Genomic DNA, 21,359 nt, shown 5'->3' on the forward strand with positions numbered 1-21,359 from the left:
TCCCCTTGGAGTCCCTCCTCTGCTCCCACCTTCGCCTCCTCTGCTGGGATTGCCTGTCGGACCATGGCGCTTCAATCGGGACGTTTGGCTGTATACGTGGCGTTTAATTGTGTTATTCTCGCACTGTTTAGTTTTACCTCAACGGCTTGGGCAGGAGGCAGCCCCAATGTTATGTCACTTCTGCAGCCGTATGATTTTCTGTATTACAGCGGGGTCCGCGCATATTTTAGTGGGGAGTGGGGCAAAGCTGCAGAGCTGCTGGAGAAATCCATCGTGACCAGGGAATCACTGTTCGGGGTCCGCAGGCAGTGTTATGACGACTGTATGGCAGCAGGGACAGAGGCTCTGAAGAAACTGGGTAAGCTGGGCGGTAATATAAATTATATCAGATCAATTACTGGTAATATGATGATCTGTCTGAACAATGCGCCTGAATGGTGCTGTAGAAGCTCATTAACAGTCAGTAACATGTTAATTACATTAAACTGCATTAATAAATTAGCTATATAACACTGGTGTAGACCAGTTTTGTCCCTGCTGACTAATATTGGCATATCAGCAAAAAAATTGACCAATAAAGATAATCTGTGACACAGTTTTGGCCGACTTGGATGTTTCAAAACTGTGTAGAGTTAAAGCTAATTTGCTTCAATGGAACAAAAAAACACAGACTAAGTGTCGGTGTCTGAATCAGCTGTCAGCCAGTCTTTTTATTTTATACCCTGGTATTAATGTCATCAGTGCATCATGCAACATATTAGAACAGATTTTGTGAAATTCAATTATTCTTTTAGCTTCTCACAACTGACATAATTACACTTGCTAGATCACAAACACACCCTCAGGGATGAACCTGAAGGGCTATGTCAGGAGGGGCATCTGCTGTGAGAAATAAGGGAGCAGTCACTAGTACCTTCTTCCATACAACCTGCTGAATGTTTTCAAACCTGCCAACTTTAAGGAAAGGCCAGAAATGACTGACCTACTCAGTGAATATGTAAAGTAGAGCATTCATGGATTCATGCAGACGAAATAGTGATGTGTACCTATGCTCTGAAGAGAAGAGGAGTAGAGGTAGTAAAGGTAGATGAGTTTAAATATCTGGGGTATCCAAAGCGACAAACAGTACACAAGGGAGAGGTGAAGAAGGGAATGCAGGCAGGGTGGAGTGGGTGGAGACGAGTTAGAGAGGCATGGTTGAGATGGTTTGGACATACGCACAGGCGACATAGTGGCTATATATATTGCAAGGTAAGAAAAAAAGAGGAAGGCCACAGCAGAGGTTCATTGTGGTGAAGGAGGCCATGCAGATGGTGGATAATAGGGAAAGAGTGAGATGGAGGCAGGGGATTCATTGTGGTCAGCCCTAAAGGGAACGGCTAAAAGAAGAAAAAGATTGGACCTATCATGTAGCCAGACAGATAGCTTTGAGTCTGTGTTAATTACTAGTTGGAAACTAGATTTTATGAAGTTACTGGCAGCTTCACTCTCACTTCTCGGTGTCTAAATGCGTAGCTAAAGAACAATGTGACCTCAAGAGCTCAAAGAATGTGTGAGATAAGCTTTTTTGTGTTTTGTTGTGGATTGATTGCAGTTCTAGAACTCAAAATTTATAAAATATATGCCACAGGCTGGGACCTTATCATTTTTTCAATGGTGTGTGTGTTGTTAGACTCTGAACACGGGACTATGTGGGACCTCTGGGCCCTGGACTGGGTGCAGCAAAAAGCTGAGTGTTTGAGGTTCTGCATTGGACGCTCTGTCACACATGTTGGACAGCTTCCTGTTTCTGCTGATATAGAATACGAGTTTGGCACTCGCAACCCTTATAACTTTCTGCAAGTCACCTACTACAAGGTAAGCCATTCTTTACACAGCCGTAAGGAGCTGCTGCATAATAAAGCTCCTAAATTGTCATTACTTCTACCAGTACTGTGCTCCAAATTGTCATTTAGAGGAAAGCACCTGTCAGTATTGTCTGCAGCCATAATTATAGTTCAGCTCACAGCTGCATAAATAATCACAGCAACACCCTTATTGGTCTGTAACAAACTTCATTCAGTCTCTCATTTTCCTCCACATCAGCTGGAAAAGTTGCAGAGGGCGGCATCGGCAGCTCACACCTACTTCGTGGCCAACCCCTCTCACCTGGAGATGAGAAACAACATCGAGAAGTACAGACGGATGGAAGGCGTGACCGAGGAAGATTTTCAGGACAGAGAGAGTCATAATGAGAAACACTGGGTGAGGAGGGAAGAGTAATGGGGCATACAGTGTAAGTGGGAAGAAACTGGGTTGCACTGCTTAGAAAAATCAGTCAAATCTGAATAAATGTACTGTCTGACCCATTCAGAATCAGCTGATTCTTCAGCATTTTGGAGCCCTCATACCTTCATAAGCACAGAGGAGAGACACATGACATTTCTATGTCTTAAAAAGACATTTAAAAAAACTGAAGGCTGTCTTACATCCACTCTAAATGTTGCAATTTAAAGCAAAAATGTTGTGATTACCTTAAAAAATTATCTTAATTCAACAGAAATTCTAAAAAGCTGCTTCATTGTCATAAAATCTGTAGGCGAAGATAAAGAACACTTATCTAAAGAGGCTTAATGGTTAGGTTAACAGTATTTGTCAGCACTAGTCAAACATATTGCCTTACCTTCCACCTTCTTTCACAGCTGCTAGTGTTGCTATTGTCCAACTATAAGCAGATAGCACGAAAGACCAAACTACTTATCTTTTTGAAGCACTTTAAGTCCTCTGGAATGAACCAATAGTTCTCAGTTTTAGTTTCTAAAAAGCATAAAAGCTTTGATTCACTAGTTAAGCAGTGGAAGAGTTTTTGCCCTTGCTAACTACGTAGTTAATGATAGCCGATATGCAGACAGGTTTAAAGGCTTTGAACAAACATATCAGACTTTTCTTTAACTGATTGATCCTAACTAAGCCATAGCTAGTCCTCTAATAGTCCTCACTCTGATGTAAGTTCACAACTCAACTGCTAATGAAGTGCGTTCAAACAGAATGGTTTTAGAGACGTCACTGTGGAGAGTCAGACGTGGCCTGAGGGACTGAATTTCTCTGTCTCACTCTCACCTTCACTTGTCTGTTTTCTAGCCGTGCAATCCAGATGTGAGGTGTCTGCCTCTGCCTCTCATTTTCACTATCCAGCCACACGTGTTATATCACGATTAGGCATAAATGCTGCCTGTAATGACATGCACATATCTCAAAAGTAAAAATGTACTTCATCATCAAACGCTAGCCTTTAGCTTTGGGTAACACTTAACAATAAGGATTGTAATAATCAGTGTGTAAACCACCTATAATTCAATAGCATCTCATCGTTATTGATAAGTGTGTGTTTTATAAACGGTTAATCTTTTTCTCCTCAGGTAAATGTTTGTTAATGCTGCTGTAAGGATTACTTAGAGGAGCACTGAGAATACTTTTGCACAGCAATTTTAAAATAGTTATATTTAAAAGTGTTATATTTCTTAAACACTATGATACAAAACAATACACAACTCATTAGGTTTTGTTTTTTTTAATTAGCAAGCAAATGGTGACTGTGTTATTTCTCTGTGTTAATCTCTGTCTCTGTGTCACTGACTTCAGGTCCTGTATGATGCTGCACTGCAGCTCGAGGCTAACTCTGAATGGAAGCAAGCAGCAGAGAAATGGAAAGCTTGTGTGAATGAAACCCTGCGGCAGACAGAGGAGTGCAGGGTGCAGTGTGAAGTCGCTTCCCAACGGCTGCCTGAGGACAGGGGAGTTGACAGCGTTGACGGCGTGTTTGAAAAGGCAGCAGGTAAGAAGCAGGCAGAAGTTTTGAGCCAGACAGAAAGAGACCAGAAAGAGCCAAATGTCACCAGTTTTTGTTTTCTGTCCAGCCCTGTCCCTCTCCCTGCTCTCATGCCGACAGTCATGCGTGACTCAAGTGGCCACACGACCTGGAAGGATTTCTGCTCAGGAGGACTTCCTGCCAACACAGCTTGAGCATCTGCACATCGCACAGTTTAAAGGTCTGATTTTTTAGGTCAATGTGAAGGTCACACACGTGATTTTATTATTCATCTTAAGACTGATGCACTACTTTGCATTACTTTGCATCCTCGATTCCCGGCAGGTGGTGACATAAGCGGGGCGTTGCAGATGCTTCGCTCTCTCCTGCTGTTTTACCCCTCTGACAAGGACTCCTTAGACAACCTGCAGCTCTACCATGAGACACTAGGGGGAGACACAGAGTCACAGAGCACACAGCCTGCTCAGGTACCATTCAAACCACTCAAGGTTCATTATATTGAAATGACCACAGTGGTGTAAAAACGTAAAAAGTCATAAATCCAATAAAGTAATCCAAGTAATTTAAATGAGAAATACATTTTTTCTCTTCTCTTGTTCAGTTATTTCAAGCATTAAGTTTCAAATTCATCTTTAAAGTCATGTTTAAGCACAGATTTGTGTGTTTTTTGTCACACAGGAGATTGTCAGATACATCAACCACTCCTTGCAGGAGAAGAAGCTGTTGTATTTTGGTATGGAGAACCTCGACTTCACTTTCACAGATCCAGTAAGTACTGATGCCAAATGTGCAGTGCAGTGACAAGAGAGTCAGCTATAAAGCATTTCTTTGCTGAGATTCTTCATCACCCTCTGTGCAGGATCTTTGGACTCCAGAAGAAGTTGTACCTGAATCATTGAGGGAGATCTGGAGGTAAAAAAGAAATCAAAGGTGAATCTGTCACTAGTGGAAACTAATGAAACAGAAAACTCCATCTGTATCTTTTGTGTTTTACTGTTAGAGCTGAAAAAGAGAAAATAAATGAGAAAATGAAAGTGGGCGAGCAGCAAGAGGAAGTGGATGACAGTGGGTTTTTTGCAGGTGAGAGACTGTATTTTCCCTATGCTATGTGTCTTCAGCCTTTTCTACCTAGGGCATCATGGGAGGAGCTCCTCGTCACCTTAATTACACTTCAGCTAGCTTAAAACAAGGAAACACGAGTGTATCCATGACAGACATGCCTGTTTATCTGGCATGTAACCATTAACATCCATCTATCCATTAACAAGTGAAATAATGAATAACATCCACACGTACCTACAGGCTTTGTAGGGTTGTGAGTAAGGATAAACAGATTATAACAGCTCACACATCTTATGTATGTGAAAATAGAGGATCATTTAAATGTAGTGTGTCACTGTTTCCTGGCATCTCTGTTAAAGATGACACACTAGAAGACATTCTACTCTTTATATTACACTGCTTAGACTTTTCTAAAATATAAAACAGGGAAGGAGTCACTTATAGTCAAGTGGAGATTAACCTGTCTGCTGCTATGGCCATCAGGGAAAGTCACCAAAAAGTCACAAGCTTTGTGGGTTTTGTTCAATATTGTGGAAACTATTACAAAGAAATTGAAGCGGCAGTTTATACCGAGAAACAGAGTTTTGTCTTATTTGCTTGAATAATTTATCAGTTTCACACAGAGGAAAACGAGGCGTGAAGTGACACAGTTTCTATGGATCTACTGAAACCTGAAGACCAAACAGACCAGTGCCTGAAATAAAAGTAAAATCAAAAAGAATACATTCAGTTTGTTGGGATCTGGTCGCCCCATTACACGCTGTTGTTATAGAAGCAAAGATTTTCCATTTGGCAGCTTCTGCGACTTCATATCACCAAAAACACAGTCGTATCACCATCTTCTGGTGACCCACTTACTGTCTTATACTTTCTTATTTGTCCTCTCTGCAGGAGGTCCGGTGCCTCGGGTGGGCGTGACTATCACAATGGATGACGAGATGCTGAATGGCACCAATCGAGTCGTCCTGGATGGAGTCATGACGGAGAAGGAGTGTGACAGAATACTGCAGTTAGCATCAGTAAGTTCAATCAGTTTTTTTAACGCATGCATGTGAAAACCCCTAACTTACACATTTACATGGTCTCTCATAGGTGGCAGGATCTCTTGGAGATGGTTATCGAGGACGGCGGTCTCCACACACTCCTCATGAGACGTTTGAAGGTCTGACTGTCCTCAGGGCAGTGAAGGTGGGTGGAAATGATGTAACTGAAGCAGGTCTACGAGCATCTCGTGACCCTCACTGCTGTTTCTTCCTCAGTTGGCTCAGGAAGGCCTGGTGAACCAATCAGATGCCAAGCTGTTACATGAGCTGGGTGAGAGAGTGCGAACCGTGCTGCACTCCTACTTCAGGAGCCCCTCAGGACTTTTCATCACTTTCACACACCTGGTCTGTCGCACTGCTGTCACAGGTAAAACCAACAGTACTCAATACTAGGATAATTGGAACAGGTTCTCTAATGTGTACCCAAATCATCCACTCTATTCTTACTTCATTACTTAAAGTTAAATGTGTTATTTTGTTCTTGTTCTGTTTTTTCTTTTTAAATCAGAGGATCAGAAGGGCAGGCTGGACCTCTCTCACCCCGTCCACGTTGACAACTGTCTCCTCGAGCCGGAAACCAAGCAGTGTTGGAAGGAACCACCAGCTTTCACACACAGAGACCTCAGGTAATGAAAAAACATCTCTTCGTGGATTAATAATAAATTTGGGCTCACACTTGCTCCATAAATAATTTTAGAAGATGTTCTCAAGCCATTTTATTCCAGCAAATATCCACGAACAGAATGTTTTAATACGCCTTTACTGGTAAAATGTCACTTAGATATCATCAGCTTATAACAGTGAGAGAATGGTACATGTCATCGTTGCCAGAACAAAGCTGTCACAAACTGAACAAAGAACTCTGTGATCCAGAGACTTGTGTCTGCTCAGAATAGTTTTCTGAGAAACACCTTTAGCTGCTTGAGGAATGTGACATTTTCAAACCATTATATAGAAGATGTGAACATCGACGTTGTTTCTCCATTTCACAGCCATAAGCTACATTTGGGAGTGTTACAATATTAGTATTAGAAAATGAAGTCAACTTTTTGAAGCTCTCCTTAGCAAATAATCAAAGGAAAGCTAAAACATAGCATGCTTGTATCTGCAACTAATTTTGCTGTTTAAACAATGATGTATCCCGAGATACTGGTGCTCAAAAACTGATTACAGAAAAATATCTTGCTGTGTCTGAAGAGGACAGGTGGGAACATTTCTTAGATGTTGCTGATTTTATAGGGAATTACCTAAAAAGCATTCGTTTGCACTGCAAGTCTTAAACAGTGTTTCAGGGGAACAATTGTGGCAAATATCAAAACAACCAGAGCACCTGTCGTCACTGATAAATAGTTTTGTTCTGTTGTTATGGGGAAATAATGACACCTTAGAGCTACGTGAACCGATGGAGGTGGAGGGAGAGCAGAGAAAACACTGCTCTACAACACAATTACTCCATAAATAAATGCAACTGAAAACTGAACGTGACACTTAAAGTTGGTGTTTTTAGTTTTTATTATATGCCAACAGGTCAGTCTAAGGAAAAAAACGTTAATAATTGGAGACTGAAATGGCTTAGTTACATTTTGAGCTGAATTTTTGGCAAAAAAAAAGGCCCAAATGGTTGTAGGTGGTAGTGTTTCAATGTTTCTGCTTTGACCAAAGAAAGGAAATATGTAATTGTTGCAAGTTCTGTTTGTCTGTCTGTTTGTTTGTTAGCACTTTAGTGTCCACAGTTTTCAAGATATCATTTTCAGATTTTATGAGATGGTTATGAGGTGGATGGAGGTGGGCTGTCTGAGTGCTCCTGTTATGAAATGTAACTGTCAGTTTTAACATTTTGTGACATTATTGAATTGAATTTTAGTCAGTGGCAAATCACAACAACCGTCACCTCAAGATGCTTTATATTGAAAGTTAAAGATCCTACAACAAAACAGAGAAACCCCAACAAGATGACCCCCTAGGAGCAAGCACTTGGTGACAGTAGGAAGGAAAAACTCCCTTTTAACAGGAAGAAACCTTCAGAAGAACCAGCCTGTTACAGATTAATTGTTTCTATTTCACATTTTAAAACTTTAACCCTGGATTTGACCTTCCTTGTGGCAGGAAATCTGCAGTGCTGCAAAGTAAAGTTACATTTCTTTTTATTTCAGGGGTAATGAATTTATTTTATTTTTTTGGACAATTTTCTTATCTAAATGTTATATTATTTTTGCATGATTGATTAAACTGACATTTCTCCATGGCACAGAATCTCACCTAGACGCAACATCTTCACCTGCCTGTTTCTTCATCGTATAGTAAACAATGAAGAAATATTAAGTGGCCAATAAATGGATGAAGAAATGAGAAGTTTTAGTGAGAAATTAAAACGGTCCACATAGGTGTGAAATTTAAAAATAAATAAATGGGATTAAAATGTAAAGTGGAATTAGCAGGACTACATAACAGTGTAATAACAAACTATAATAATCAAATGACTGTGTGTGCATTTATGCTCAGATTTCAGCCTAATTCTTACACAGCAGGTTACTTTTACAACTGAATGACAAACATCTCTCTGTCTCACAGCGCCATCCTCTACCTGAATGACAACTTTGATGGCGGAGAGTTGTTCTTCACTAACAGAGATGCCAAGACCGTAACGGTAAGTCATTCTAATCTTTTTATTACTATTTTAAGTCTTTAATTAATATATTTGTTGGAGCTGGTAAACTTGTCTTCTGTGCCTTCAGGCTCAAGTGAAACCCAGCTGTGGTCGACTGGTGGGCTTCTCCTCGGGTCCGGTAAATCCTCACGGTGTTACCGCGGTGACCAGAGGCCGGCGGTGCGCCCTGGCCCTCTGGTTCACAAAGGAGAAGCTCTACAGGGACAGGGTGAGCTTTATGACAGCACAGAGCTGCCATGACCTCCTTCTCCTCCTCCTCAGGTCTGGCCGGTCACCTGCAGGCGTGTGGTTGATGATGTCATGATACCGGTGTTGGATAACATGAGCAGCTGGGGCACAATGCAAATCTTGTGGCTGTTTGCATGTTTTCCTATTTACTGTGCCTGGTCTGTGGTGATGCCATGACATTGTCTTTTAGGTTTATCATAAATGCAATCATTTTTCATGCCCCTGACAATTTATAAACCAAAACATGTTTAGTTCTTTTAATAAGCTGTGATTTTCTGCAGCGAGGGAGTGCATCCTCATCAGTGATAATAACAGAGATGTAAGGAGCTGCGCTGAAGAGCTGCTGTCGAGCCAAAGAGACTATCGAAACGACTCAGTTTACATAACTTTTAGCATCACGTAGATAAAAGAAAATCTAAATTTACATGTAGAAACACACTTTGCTTAGATGAACAGGGGGTTTTCAGCTCCAGCCTTACATTATCTGCTTGGCTACATTTTCATTAAAGTTTTGGTTATGCAAGCAAAGTTTCATTAACTTAGTTTATCCCGCATTGGTCATTGTTTGTCCTGTGGGCTCGTGTTGAGCAAATGAAGCTCACTCTAACAGAGGAGAATCTCTTTTACAGAAAAATTGTCCTGAAAGTGCAAGAAGAGAAGTTGAAATTATTCCAACAAAGATGAATGTTCCTCCCAAACTTTAGTTTTATGTCACTGTGACTGCAGGAAGTCAATATTTGAGCTGCATTTTGGATCTCTCCCTCAGGAGCGAGAGGAGGCAGAGGCCGTGTGGGCTGCAGATGGACACAGTGTGGTGAAAACGGACGAGGAGAAGGAGGGAGGTGCCACCTCTAGCCGTAACGCTCGGAGCCAAGTGACAAAGGAGAAGAAGCGAGAGAGAGGCAGGGTGACGGGGGGCAAGGATGAGCTGTGAGGGCCAGAATGAGCCCACACTCCATCATTTACCCACACGTTCACCCTCTTCATGTTGCTGCCTGGTGGTGTACAGTTTGCATCTGTGTATATACTGTATTTATACTGTATATGATGAGGGTATATGAGAGAAATAATGTCCTGTCGTCCCTCTAATGTCAATCACTGCCCTAAAAACCAAAGAGAATAAAAAAAGTCGTAAATGTGACTCTGTACAGGTGTATCGTGGGTATTGTATGCCAAATGCATGCAAGTGCTGAACAGAGAGCGCATTAGATGATGTGAAAACAGGTCTGTGTAATCTATTAGGTGATTACTGCACACCCTCTTTAACACCCTGCTGATAAAAACAATTAAAAATAAACAAAAAGAAGGTTAAAGTTTATTTAGTCTGTTAGACAAAGATGGGATGATAAGATAGGAACCACACAGCAGCAGGAACCTGTGAACACAGTGACGCTGTCCAGAAACTATCGTTTGAGGCAGTAAAAGAGGGAGAAAAGGACCAGAGACAGACAGCGAGAGGTGTGGAGGGAGGGGAAAAAAAGATAGAAATAGAGAGATTACTGTTAATCCCTCATAAATGAGTGCATTTGTTTATGAAGCTTAAAAACATCTCCCATTTAGAATATGGAATAGTAATCCGGGAGAGACGATTTAATCATTCACATCCAGCGCAGTGACACTCGACCACCTTCTCCCATCTTATCCTCCCCATTACAACCAGAGCCTCCACTCAGCCCCCCTCCTCTGCTTTCATCTTGTGCATTAGGTGCCGACTTAAGTACCATTCATGGCCCATATTAACACTCTTACTCCCCCCTGTGTTATAATCCCCTGCTGCTGGAATTGGGTCGGTGGGCCCTTTTTAATGCAGCCTTGGGTTTAACCTCTTCCCTCCCTCTCACATTGAGACCACGTAGCGCCCAAAACACCTCCGCATTAATCTTCACTTAAGTAGTAGTTAGTCACTAAAAAGCATTTTATGCATAATGCATTTTAATGCTTTTTAAAGGCACATTAAAGATCACAGCCGTCTAATGATACCTGCGTATACAAACGAGAAATGTACACATCAAATTTCTATGTTTTTACATGAGCAGCAGAAATTATGTAAGGCTCAGCCGCATAGTTATAAAACTGGTGTTATTATAATTAAGTGCTGTGTGTAGTGAGTAGCAGACAGGATACTCATCTCACTCACATTTCCTACTATTTGTGATTATGACCCTAACCTCCTATTGGTTGCCTGATGATGATGTCTGGCCTTGGTGCCTTACATAATTTTGAAGAGTAGAGTAAACAGAAATAATAAGATTCCAGTTTTTATTTTACATTCCTGTTTATAGGGGTAGCCTGTATCAAAAGTTAAAAGAACAGCAGCAGAGATGCAACATTTCAACACACCAACTGCTTACATACAGTTAGAACAAGAAACTGTACTCTGTTTACAGCAGCTTACTGTTACTGTTGAACCCTTCAGGGTAGTTGCACCATCAGACACAGTCTAAGGTGAAAAGTCTTCGCAGTCATTTGAGTTTGCTTGGAAAGTGGAAGGAGATTTTTTCTCCTCGACTCCCCTGCAGACGGCTCAGAAAATCAACTTTGAGTTGAACCCAGAACCTTGTTGCTGTGAGACGACCTCGTCTGCTAATCTCTGCATCAAAACACTGCCAGTTTACACACGAATACTGAAAGAAACTTGTCAGAAAAACGAATGCTCGTCATTTTAATGTAAACAGTAAAACCTTGAAATATCAGTCAAATTATACCCACACCTGATTGACAGATGTTTTTGTCTAAGCACAAACCGCCTGCTGAGAGTGCACAGATATTGCTTGGGAACATATGCAAGGTGAATATACACCCACTCACTTGCTATTTCATTTTCAAGTTCATCTTGCTAGTATCGGGTTGGATCCTCTTTCACCTTTAGAGCCGTCTTAATGCTTCACGGCACAGATTCAACAAGATGCTGAAAACATTCCTCAGATATTTTTCACCATATTCACATAATAGCATCACACGATTGCTACAGATTTGTTAGCTGCAAATCCATGATGCAAATCTCCTGTTCCACCACATCCCAAAGGTGCTCTATGGGACTGAGATCTGGTGATTGTGGAGGCTATTTGAGTACAAGTGAACTCATTGTCAAGAAACCAGTTTGTGAGGATTTGAGCAAAATGGCACATTATAAAGGGAAGGATATGGTCAGGAACAGTTCACAAGTTGGCTGTGGTGTTTCAGTGATCCACACCTGGTAATAAAGTCCCCCCCCCACACACACACACACACACACACACACACTGTTACACCACCAGCAGCCTGAGCAGCTGTTACAAGGCAGAATGAAACAATGCTTTCGTGTTGTGTCAAATTTTGACCCCACCACTCAAACACCACAGCAGAAATTGGGACTCATCAAACCAAGCAATGCTTTTTTAATTTCCCGTTGTCTAATTTTGGTGATCCTATGTGAATTGTAGTCTCGGTTTTCTGTTCTTAGCCAGCAGAAGTGACTGATGATCTACTTTGTAGCACCAACAACTATGCCGTGCTCAAAGTCATTTAAATCAGCTTTCTGCTCCATTTTGATACTGGGTTTGAACTTCAGTAAGGGTTGTCTAGACCATAATGAGTTATAAAAACATCAGCAGTCTAACAACATGTTTGTGTCTGACACATTTGTCATTTAATCCACTCACTCCTCCCACAGATCAAATGTTCAGAGATCTCTTTCAGCGTGTGCAAAGTAAACAAAACAAATCTCCTCTTCTTGTTTTTATTGTGCTGTGCAGGGACCGAGTGCAGTGAAATTTTCATCTCACTCGGGGAGGGATGCTCACCTTTTCTGCTTTCAGTTCAGTCGGTTTAACATCAGTGGTAAATGTAATAAAATCATAGAAGATTATAAGACTTTACAAACCACTTTGAGAGTTTTCCTTGTAGTAGAGCGCGGCATTGTTAGTCTTTAAATAGTAACCCATAATCGGACACTCTTTCTGTCTTTATCCCGCCCTGTTTCTGTGCCTCTGCTAACAAATCCCTTGTTTTGCTCTTTGTTTTTTCTCTCTGTTTCACTCGCCGTTTCACAGCCTGTGCTTCCCTGACTCCATTTCTCCAAATCAAGGGTCAGCACCACTGCCGTTACCACAATCCAGCGAGCAAAGGTCAACGCTTTTAAACTGCAGAGCTCAATTTAGCCGCGCTGAATCACAGAATGAAGCCAGGAAGCACACAGCAAAGGCTTTTCTGCTCCAAACACAGATATGTTCACAAATGTGCAAACAAGGGATTCGTATTGTCTGATGGCGTTCAACTGTCCGAATCCGTGTCAACAAGGGTTTGCCTGGAAAGTAGCAATGTGATATCTGGGCTACTTGTTCTATATTGGAACAAGTAGGATTTAATTTGTTCATGGGCAGGATTTTATGTTATATTTTCTAATTATTCTTTGCAACTAAGTGAAGTGTGTTTTAGAGAAAGAGCATTAAACAAGGTCTTAGACTGGGATGTTTTGCATGTTGTCACTGTGTACTTGTAAACACCCCTAAGCAAATTTGTTTTAGGACTAGTTTAGGATTTGAATGTGTTCTTCTTGTTCAGAGGACACTCGGTATTTGACACAAATTTCAAGGAGAAGTTACAGACACTGCAGTACAATAGCACTGCCATACATTTTTCATGAACATACTTCAGCTACAGAAAGTAACTCTCAATAAAGTGACTCTCCTGATCCATGTGAAAACCTCAGTGGGAGAAAGGAATGGGAGCTCCCTTTAATAATGCAGTTGGGATTCAGCACCTGATTCGGTGACTTTCTCCCAGGCCTTTTGGGTCAAACGCAGTCTGTTCTCGTCGATCCGGCTCTCTGCCTAACAATGCAATGTCATGATCGTGAGTGCAAGCTGCGTTGTTTCGTAACTAACACAGGTGATTTACTCTGTTAGATAATGTGCAAAAGCTGTGGAGTGGCACATCAACAGACGAGTGACAACAGAAACCTCTAAATTTAGATGTGTGGGCAGAACTCGAGCAAACCGAAGGGATATTGTGGCTCTTTATCTCTACCTTTAGATGACAAAGAACATAGGAGACAGCTATAGTGGCGCACGCTCTACACACTGTCAGGAAATGCCCATGGTTGTTGGTCTGCTTGTGTGTAAGAATCATCCATTCCCCTTAATCCTGCAGTTATTCTTGCTTTATCATTGTAGCCAGTCTGATCCCTACACTGCCAATCTCCCCCTCTGCCCATACACTTTCTAATATTAGCTTCACCTCAGGTTTACAAAACACAAACCCTCCTGTCAGTCATAGATCTTTTGAAAACTATCTCAGCACCATAAAAAGCCATGTTCCCAGGTCCTCTATTTATCCTCTTCTCCCTCCCCTCCACGATTTCCATCTCTTAGTCTTTTGACTTGGATTCACCCCGGCTCATGTCTTGTGACCCTACAGACATGCTCTGCACCTTGTTTGGTTTCACCCACTGTTTCTTCTCCCTTTCTGTCTATTTCACCATCACCCCCCCCCCTCCCCCTTACTCTTCCATCCCAGGGTTTATCCCCTCATTGCTGATCTCCCTTCATCCCTCCAATCCTCATTTGTTCCTCATAGGAGCAGTGAGGCAAGTGAGGAATACCGCACTGTCCGCGATACCAAAAGCGAATGAGTGGAGGAAAGAGTAGGAACAGACAGGCTGAACTTATGACAGCAACCTGAGAGAGGCCGCTGCAGGAAGAGGGATTGAAGATCTACCAGAACACCTCGATAGCAGTCTCCGATTGGTAAGTGGATGGTCATGTGTTCCTTTCAGCAGACATTGATGTTTTCAGTTTTGTGGATATGCTGCGGTGTCATGCTTCATGGGCATCAAGGGTCATACAAAACGGACCTGAACACATTTCCGGCTGATATCTTTTTAAAATGTGTCCATATTTGTGACGTTTTTAAATGTGGTTGTTTTGAGTGTTGTGATTCCTACACTTCAGAAAAGAAGTGTAAGAGTTCTTCTCAAGCTGGAAACCTGCTGATTATTAAAACAGTCTGATTAAATATCGAGTATGGAGATGTCACATTTATACTGATACACACCCGATGTCTTTAGCTGCGTTTCATCTTTTGCTTACAGCACATGCAGATGAGGGATTTGCACGGGATCAGCATACAATAGTGATTTAATTGTATGCTCTGATAATCTGAATAAAAAACAAACTCCTTTCGTGGTCTGACTCTTAATGCAATCGGACATAATCTGCATGACAGAGCTGCGTAAAGTTATTCCAGTTATTATTTTCCGTGTACACTTAAGAATCAAAGCATCGGCTGTTTGAAGTTTTAAGAGTTGGAGAAGTGGTCGATGGCATTTATGCAACGTGAAAAAAATGATCTGTTACAGTGTGCCTTTTACAAGAAGTCATATACACTGTTGGTGGAGAAGGGAGAGGTGCTTTGGCTGAAGTCAGGAAGACATTTTCACTGTGATGCGAACTGAGTGTTACGGTTTAATTAAAGCCAATGAAAAACATCTTAATAGTGACATAAATGTTATTTCACATAAACTAATAATTCACTGCCATTTAACAACTTCTTAACATCCCCTTTAAGAATATAAGAGGGAAACTGTTTGAGGAGCTCTCTGATTCAAAGTCGAATCACTGGCCATACTGATGGGCCCTGCCCCACCTTTCACCAGCTCTCCCTCTGCCCACCTCCTCCATCTGCCCCCTACCTCATTCTCATGCCCCTATCTGTCGCCCCATCCCTTTCTCCATCTCTTATCCAGATGCAAAGAGCAGTCAGTAATCGGATGAGAGCAGATTTGATTCAAAAGGCATCCCTTAAAATCTCAGCCAGTAGGATTTAAAACTCACTCTCCTGCCTCACCTCTTACCCTTCACCCCCCCCCCCCCCCTTATTTCAACCCCCTGCCTCCCCTCCCTCTGCCTCCACTTCTCCCTCTGTTTGTGTTAATGCACTCCACCATCCCACCACCCTAGCAGTCAGTTAATCACACGGAACAATGGCAGGGTCCCAGGAACACAATGGCAAAAGGGTAATAGCACGACTAAAACACTCAAGCGTCATTAAAACGCTCATTGCTGGAGCAATTTCCACATCTGGAGCAAAGGCTTTAAAATCCCCCTTGGTTCAGAAACTTCAGGGACGACGTATCAGTAAGCAGTTTAAGAAAGCTACACCCAAAGTGTAGCTGCTGCGGCTGGTGTGTGTTTTTGGAGCGCCGCATCAGGCCATCATCCATTTACTTTAGCTTTACACATAAAGCCCAGTGGCAAACAATTAAATCAAATCTCTTTCTTTTACAGAGTCACTCCCTCCTTTCCCTTCCTCTCCTTTTCACTTCAAACAAATTAGAGGCAAATCCACTTGGTCACGTGTTTTGACAGGGACACTCATTCAAATAGTAGAGGGGAGAGAAAGCGAGAGATTGCTGCAGGGACGCAAACGGTAAAATCAGCGCAAGTATTCCCTCCTGTCACTTTTTAAGGTAAGATAAAGGAAATGGCATCATGAAAACTGATTGCTTTAGAAAGAAAAAGAAGTAACTTTTAATATTTGTACAAGAAACTGAAAAGGGTGTGTTTTCTTTTTAAAGTTTGCTTATATTGTGGTGCTTCACCTGAGAAATTAACGCCGTGCTTTTCCATCTGAACTTCTCTGTGCCACTTTTTGACTTTCTGGCTGCCTCTTCAGTTGTGCGTTGATTACATTTGTCACACTTTATGAGTCTGACCATTAGGCGATTGGTTGTACCGCTAAACATTGCTCATTTAATCATCACATTAGCAAATTTAATAGCCATCAGCAGCAGATGAGAGCTCAGCTGGAGTGTTAAATGGCACAAATTCCTCTACAAGTGTTGTGAATTTGCCGTGAAGCTGAGAGGCAGCGAGTGAGAGCTGATACGCATCATTACAGGACATACTGGTTTGTGTGTACATTGAGGGTGAGGATCTTTGCTCTCACATCGTCTGAAGAGCAAACTTTAACCGGGTGAATATTCATACGGTCTGCCTGTGCGTGCGTGTCTGAGTGTAGGTGTGTCTTGTGGGTTTCTCTGTATGTTCCTGCGAAGTTAGAAAAGGTTTGCAAAGCTGATGGGGGTGGTTTGACTTGCAAAGCAGCACTTACCTGGAGACCTGCAGTAGGGAGGTTAACAGGTAAATGCAGGTAAAATTCTGGGATGGAAGGATAGCGCGGGTGACTTGGCAAAGATTTTATGATTTCTTGGTGACTGAGTTTTGTTCATGCTGCTTCACCGGAACTCTCCTTCTTATTCCCAGGACCACGGCCTCTTCTGACATCTTCTCTACAGCCCACTATTGATTGATCGCCATGGGTGAAATGGAGCAACTTCGAAAGGAGGCAGATAGTCTCAAAGACCAGATTACCGTAAGTTGGCCACAATATATCATCTGTGGTAGATCCAGCATAATACACATACTGTTCTGTCTGACGTGTGTTCACATATTATTCCTGACGGCACTTTGTGTGTGTGTGCTCTGCAGGCAGCTCGCAAGGCGGTGCAGGATACCACACTGCAGGAGGCAGTAGCTGGGATCACAGTGATGGGGCGTGTCCAGATGAAGACCAGGAAAACACTAAGGGGTCATCTTGCCAAGATCTATGCAATGCACTGGTCCACTGATTCAAAGTAATTACCCAACATGCTGCACAAATTGAAAGAACACCTGCTTTTTTGTTTGTGTTGCAGCCAAAATCTGATAGTTTTCTAATAATTTTCTAAATAATTGTGAGGAAAGTGAGAAAAGTCCAGATATGCAGAAGGGAGATGGTAAATTAGATTTGCTTTAAACTGAGTAAATTGATAGGGGGGAGCATATTCTTAATGTTACAGCCTCTGCTTCACATGTTTTGGGTTTCTTTGCTGATTTTAATCCACATTTCTCCCCCAGGCTGTGTGTCAGTGCCTCGCAGGATGGAAAACTCATAGTGTGGGACACCATCACGACCAACAAGGTAGGAGAGGCCAAAGGGCAGGTCTATTACAATTCCGGTAATAGGAATTTTTGTTTCCAGCTATACCTAAACCCAAAGTAAACGTGGTTGTAAACCTTGCAGGGTGTATTCACTCTCAAACACACCAAAATACACAAGGTACTTCTCACTGTGCCTTGAGCATCTCTCGCTCAAACATTAAGACTTAAGCACATACCTTTAAAAGTTACAGGATCTAAATTTCCATCGTGAGACAACTAAATACACAACAGTAAATTCAGAGGCTGAAAACAAGCTCTCCTGTCCTCTGTGTAAACCTAGGTGAATGCCATCCCCCTCAAGTCATCGTGGGTGATGACCTGTGCCTACGCACCTTCTGGAAACCTTGTGGCGTGTGGCGGTCTGGACAACATGTGCTCCATCTACAACCTGAAAGGCAAGGATGGGAATGTCAAGGTCATGAGAGAGCTGGCAGCGCACACAGGTAGGAAGGTGACAAGAAACAGAAATTAAACGCTCCTTTGTGATGAGTCCTGCAGTGCCCCATGTGGTATTTCTGTGGTTGTACAGGTTACCTGTCCTGCTGTCGTTTCCTCAGCGACACTGAGATCATCACCAGCTCAGGCGACTGCACTTGGTAAGAATATAGTTCGATTTACTGAACAAAAGAAAGCTTGAATTGATTCTTTTGCACTTTAAATTGAATTAAACTTGCCTTTCTAGCGTGCTATGGGACATTGAGACGGGGACCCAGAAGACTGTGTTTGCCGGACACCAGGGAGACTGCATGTCCCTCGGCGTGTCCCCAGACTTCAAGTTTTTCATCTCAGGGGCTTGTGACTTCACAGCTAAGCTGTGGGACATCAGGGAGGGCACCTGCAGACAGACCTTTGGAGGTCACGAGAGTGACATCAACGCCATTGGGGTGAGAACAAAGGGGGAAAAAAAGATTTCCTTTTCTATTGTGTGCAAAGCTCTCAGCGCGTCCTGTCCAAGGAGGCACGCTTTCTAACCACTTCTATTTCCTCCAGTTCTTCCCCAACGGTAATGCAGTGATAACAGGATCAGATGACGCCACCTGCAAGATGTACGACATGCGAGCTGACCAGGAGCTCATCACCTACCAGGACAGCAGCATCATGTGTGGGGTGACCTCTCTGGCCCCCTCCCTGTCTGGACGCCTGATACTGGCTGGCTACGACGACTTCAACGTCAACATCTGGGACTCGCTCAAAGCCGAGAGAGTCGGTGAGGAACCGAGTTACTCGACTTTTTTTTCTCCATCTTTTTTCTGCTATATTCCTTTCACTTAGTTTCCAGAGTGAGTTTGCTCTCTTCTTTCTGTCATTGTGGTTTCAATACAGTAATATAATGCAACACAAACACCTGACACACAGTCCCATATACACCCCAGGGACAATAAATATTTGAACCAACTCCTCTTAATGCTGCTGGACAAATCTGACCAAACAAGAAAGACTAAAACTACATTTTCCGTCTATTATTAGTTTTAAAAGCACACAATATTCTTTTAGTTACATTTCCTTGTAAAGTTTAGTTTTGCACATAAGTGAACTACAAGAAAAAACTGGGAGATAAATCTGAATTGGAAGTTTATTTCAAAATGTTTGACCCTTTGACTCATTTATTTCCCTGCTTGCTGCTGTTCAGGTGTGCTGGCTGGTCACGACAACAGAGTGAGCTGCATCGGAGTATCCACGGATGGCATGGCGTGCTGCACGGGATCCTGGGACAGCTTCCTCAAGATCTGGAACTGAGGCTGTTCATTGCAAAGAGAGCACTTAGTGAAGTGAAGAAAATATAAAGAAATTGAGGTCTGTGGGAGGGGATGAGGAGTCACATGGGGTGAGAAGAGGGTATGTCAAATTGTGCCAAGTCCTATCTAACGGTGGAGCGGGGTTGTAATGTGAAGATTTTCTCTCCTCTCCATCACGTTGCGCTCCAAACTTTCTTCTCACGTTATGGGGGAATTCTGGGTTCGGGGGTCTGAGCAAATGTCATTCCCATCAGTAGTTAATTCTACTGTGGTTCACATGGATGCACATTAATTACAGCAATTTGAGAACAGTTGTCAAATGGAAACGGTAGCACACAGGATGAGATAGAATTGAATACGTCCAGATGAAGCATATGTTGTGTTGGGTAACTTACTAACATGCTGTGATTTCTATCATAGCATAAGTTAAATCATATAAATAATATGAGCTTTATTGTTTCAGACTGTTGTTTGTTGTTAGTTTTGGTAGATTCTCTAGATGCTTACATTTACTTCCTGTTCATTTTCTTAACTTTAGTTAAAATGGAGTTCTAGCTTGCAGATGTCTGCATTAGCGTGTGTTTTTGTATGTGATCGATGGACAATATTTACCAGGATTTCGGGTCTCATCACTCGGCCTAACACCTCGGTAGCTAGACCTGAAAAGTCCTTTGGGTAAACTGCTGAACTGACAGATGGGATAATAAAATGATTTTCATGCTTCGCTAAGCACTTACATAAAAAGATGACCCATTTGTCTCAGGACAGGACTCTTTGTATGAGTGGTACATGGATGGTAATGGCTGCCGTGCTTATGAGTAGTACATCTGAATGTGTATATAAGTGCTTACTTTTCCTCTGCATGCAAACCTTTAAACTTGAAGGACAGGTTGTGTATATAAAAATGAAAAAAACAATCTAACTCTAATTTAAACGGGCTCTTTTCCAGAGTGGATACACACTGTACAAAGTGAAGCAGCACTATCTAATAAAGATCTGCATTACACAAGTCTAAATGTTTATTTCTGGCATTCAAATCCTTCTAGATACGAGTGAAGCATGTGAAATGTCAGCCACGCTTCTGTTTTCTTTGATTTCACTGTAGAGAAAATGTGAGCATTTATTTGTAGCGTGACTTGAGTCGTCTAGACAAAAGCATAAGAATGTAGTTTCTCTTAAGGATAAACAGGCTCTTTGTGCATTTAACAAGCTCAGATGTGAAGCCTTGCAGGCTTTTTACACACAGCTGCATGCTAAACAAACCCTGATTGATTTTATAAATGAGCAGATCTTTAAAAATCGGCTCTTCATCTATCTCACATATTGCATCCAGCTAATTTAAAAACACCAACTAACCTAACATATATGTCTTTGGACTGTGGGAGGAAGCCAGGAGAACCCAGAGGAAGCACACACAGACGCAGGAAGAGCAAGCAACCCCCACATAGACATGCACCAGTTGGAGCTCAAACCAGGGACCCTCTTACTGTGAGGTGAAAGTGCAAACTGCTTCAATCAGCCTCACTCCCATCCACACTGTAAAACCTTCACCTTGACCAACCTCTTTTATCCCCATATTATCAATTAAAATTAATCATAAAAAAATGAGGATGATATAGCCTCAGGTAAAAATGCTAGAATAAAGATCACCTGTCAGACAGATGCAGGGTTGTTGCCTCAGCTCACCCCTTTATGGAATATTCACAGAGGCCTTGACTCATAGGAACTAATAGCTAAGGAGAACCATATAATGGCATTACTCACAGATGATCTTATCATCCAGATTTAACTCCGCCCATACTCATGTACATGTGAATATCTCCAAAACACAAGTTCTCTATCAAGTTATAATAC

General features: G+C 42.1%; 2 protein-coding genes across 3 annotated transcripts; both read left to right on the forward strand.

Moving 5' to 3' along the window:
* Positions 1-25: 25 nt before the first annotated feature.
* p3h3 (prolyl 3-hydroxylase 3) lies at positions 26-10,089 on the forward strand. Its single transcript, XM_085290359.1, has 16 exons — positions 26-358; positions 1,673-1,857; positions 2,086-2,244; positions 3,622-3,814; positions 3,897-4,028; positions 4,133-4,275; positions 4,487-4,576; positions 4,668-4,720; positions 4,809-4,888; positions 5,762-5,889; positions 5,963-6,058; positions 6,130-6,280; positions 6,422-6,539; positions 8,485-8,560; positions 8,649-8,789; positions 9,576-10,089. Exons 1-16 carry the CDS (start codon positions 64-66, stop codon positions 9,741-9,743), a joined length of 2,208 nt encoding a protein of 735 aa, XP_085146485.1. The 5' UTR covers positions 26-63; the 3' UTR covers positions 9,744-10,089.
* Positions 10,090-14,334: 4,245 nt separating this feature from the next.
* gnb3a (guanine nucleotide binding protein (G protein), beta polypeptide 3a) lies at positions 14,335-20,695 on the forward strand. 2 transcript variants are annotated; one of them, XM_085291725.1, is made up of 10 exons: positions 14,335-14,535; positions 16,075-16,256; positions 17,053-17,161; positions 17,278-17,423; positions 17,686-17,749; positions 18,050-18,212; positions 18,299-18,365; positions 18,452-18,653; positions 18,760-18,976; positions 19,400-20,695. In XM_085291725.1, exons 3-10 carry the CDS (start codon positions 17,105-17,107, stop codon positions 19,504-19,506), a joined length of 1,023 nt encoding a protein of 340 aa, XP_085147851.1. In that variant the 5' UTR covers positions 14,335-14,535; positions 16,075-16,256; positions 17,053-17,104; the 3' UTR covers positions 19,507-20,695. The 2 variants fall into 2 exon arrangements, with proteins under 2 accessions (XP_085147851.1, XP_085147850.1); XM_085291724.1 differs by lacking the exon at positions 16,075-16,256.
* The last annotated feature ends 664 nt before the right edge of the window (positions 20,696-21,359 follow it).

Source organism: Mchenga conophoros, linkage group LG11 (assembly GCF_057382185.1).
Source record: "Mchenga conophoros isolate Kocher_MC1m ecotype Shallow Benthic linkage group LG11, M_conophoros_male_GT1.1, whole genome shotgun sequence".
Taxonomy (NCBI): domain Eukaryota; kingdom Metazoa; phylum Chordata; class Actinopteri; order Cichliformes; family Cichlidae; genus Mchenga; species Mchenga conophoros.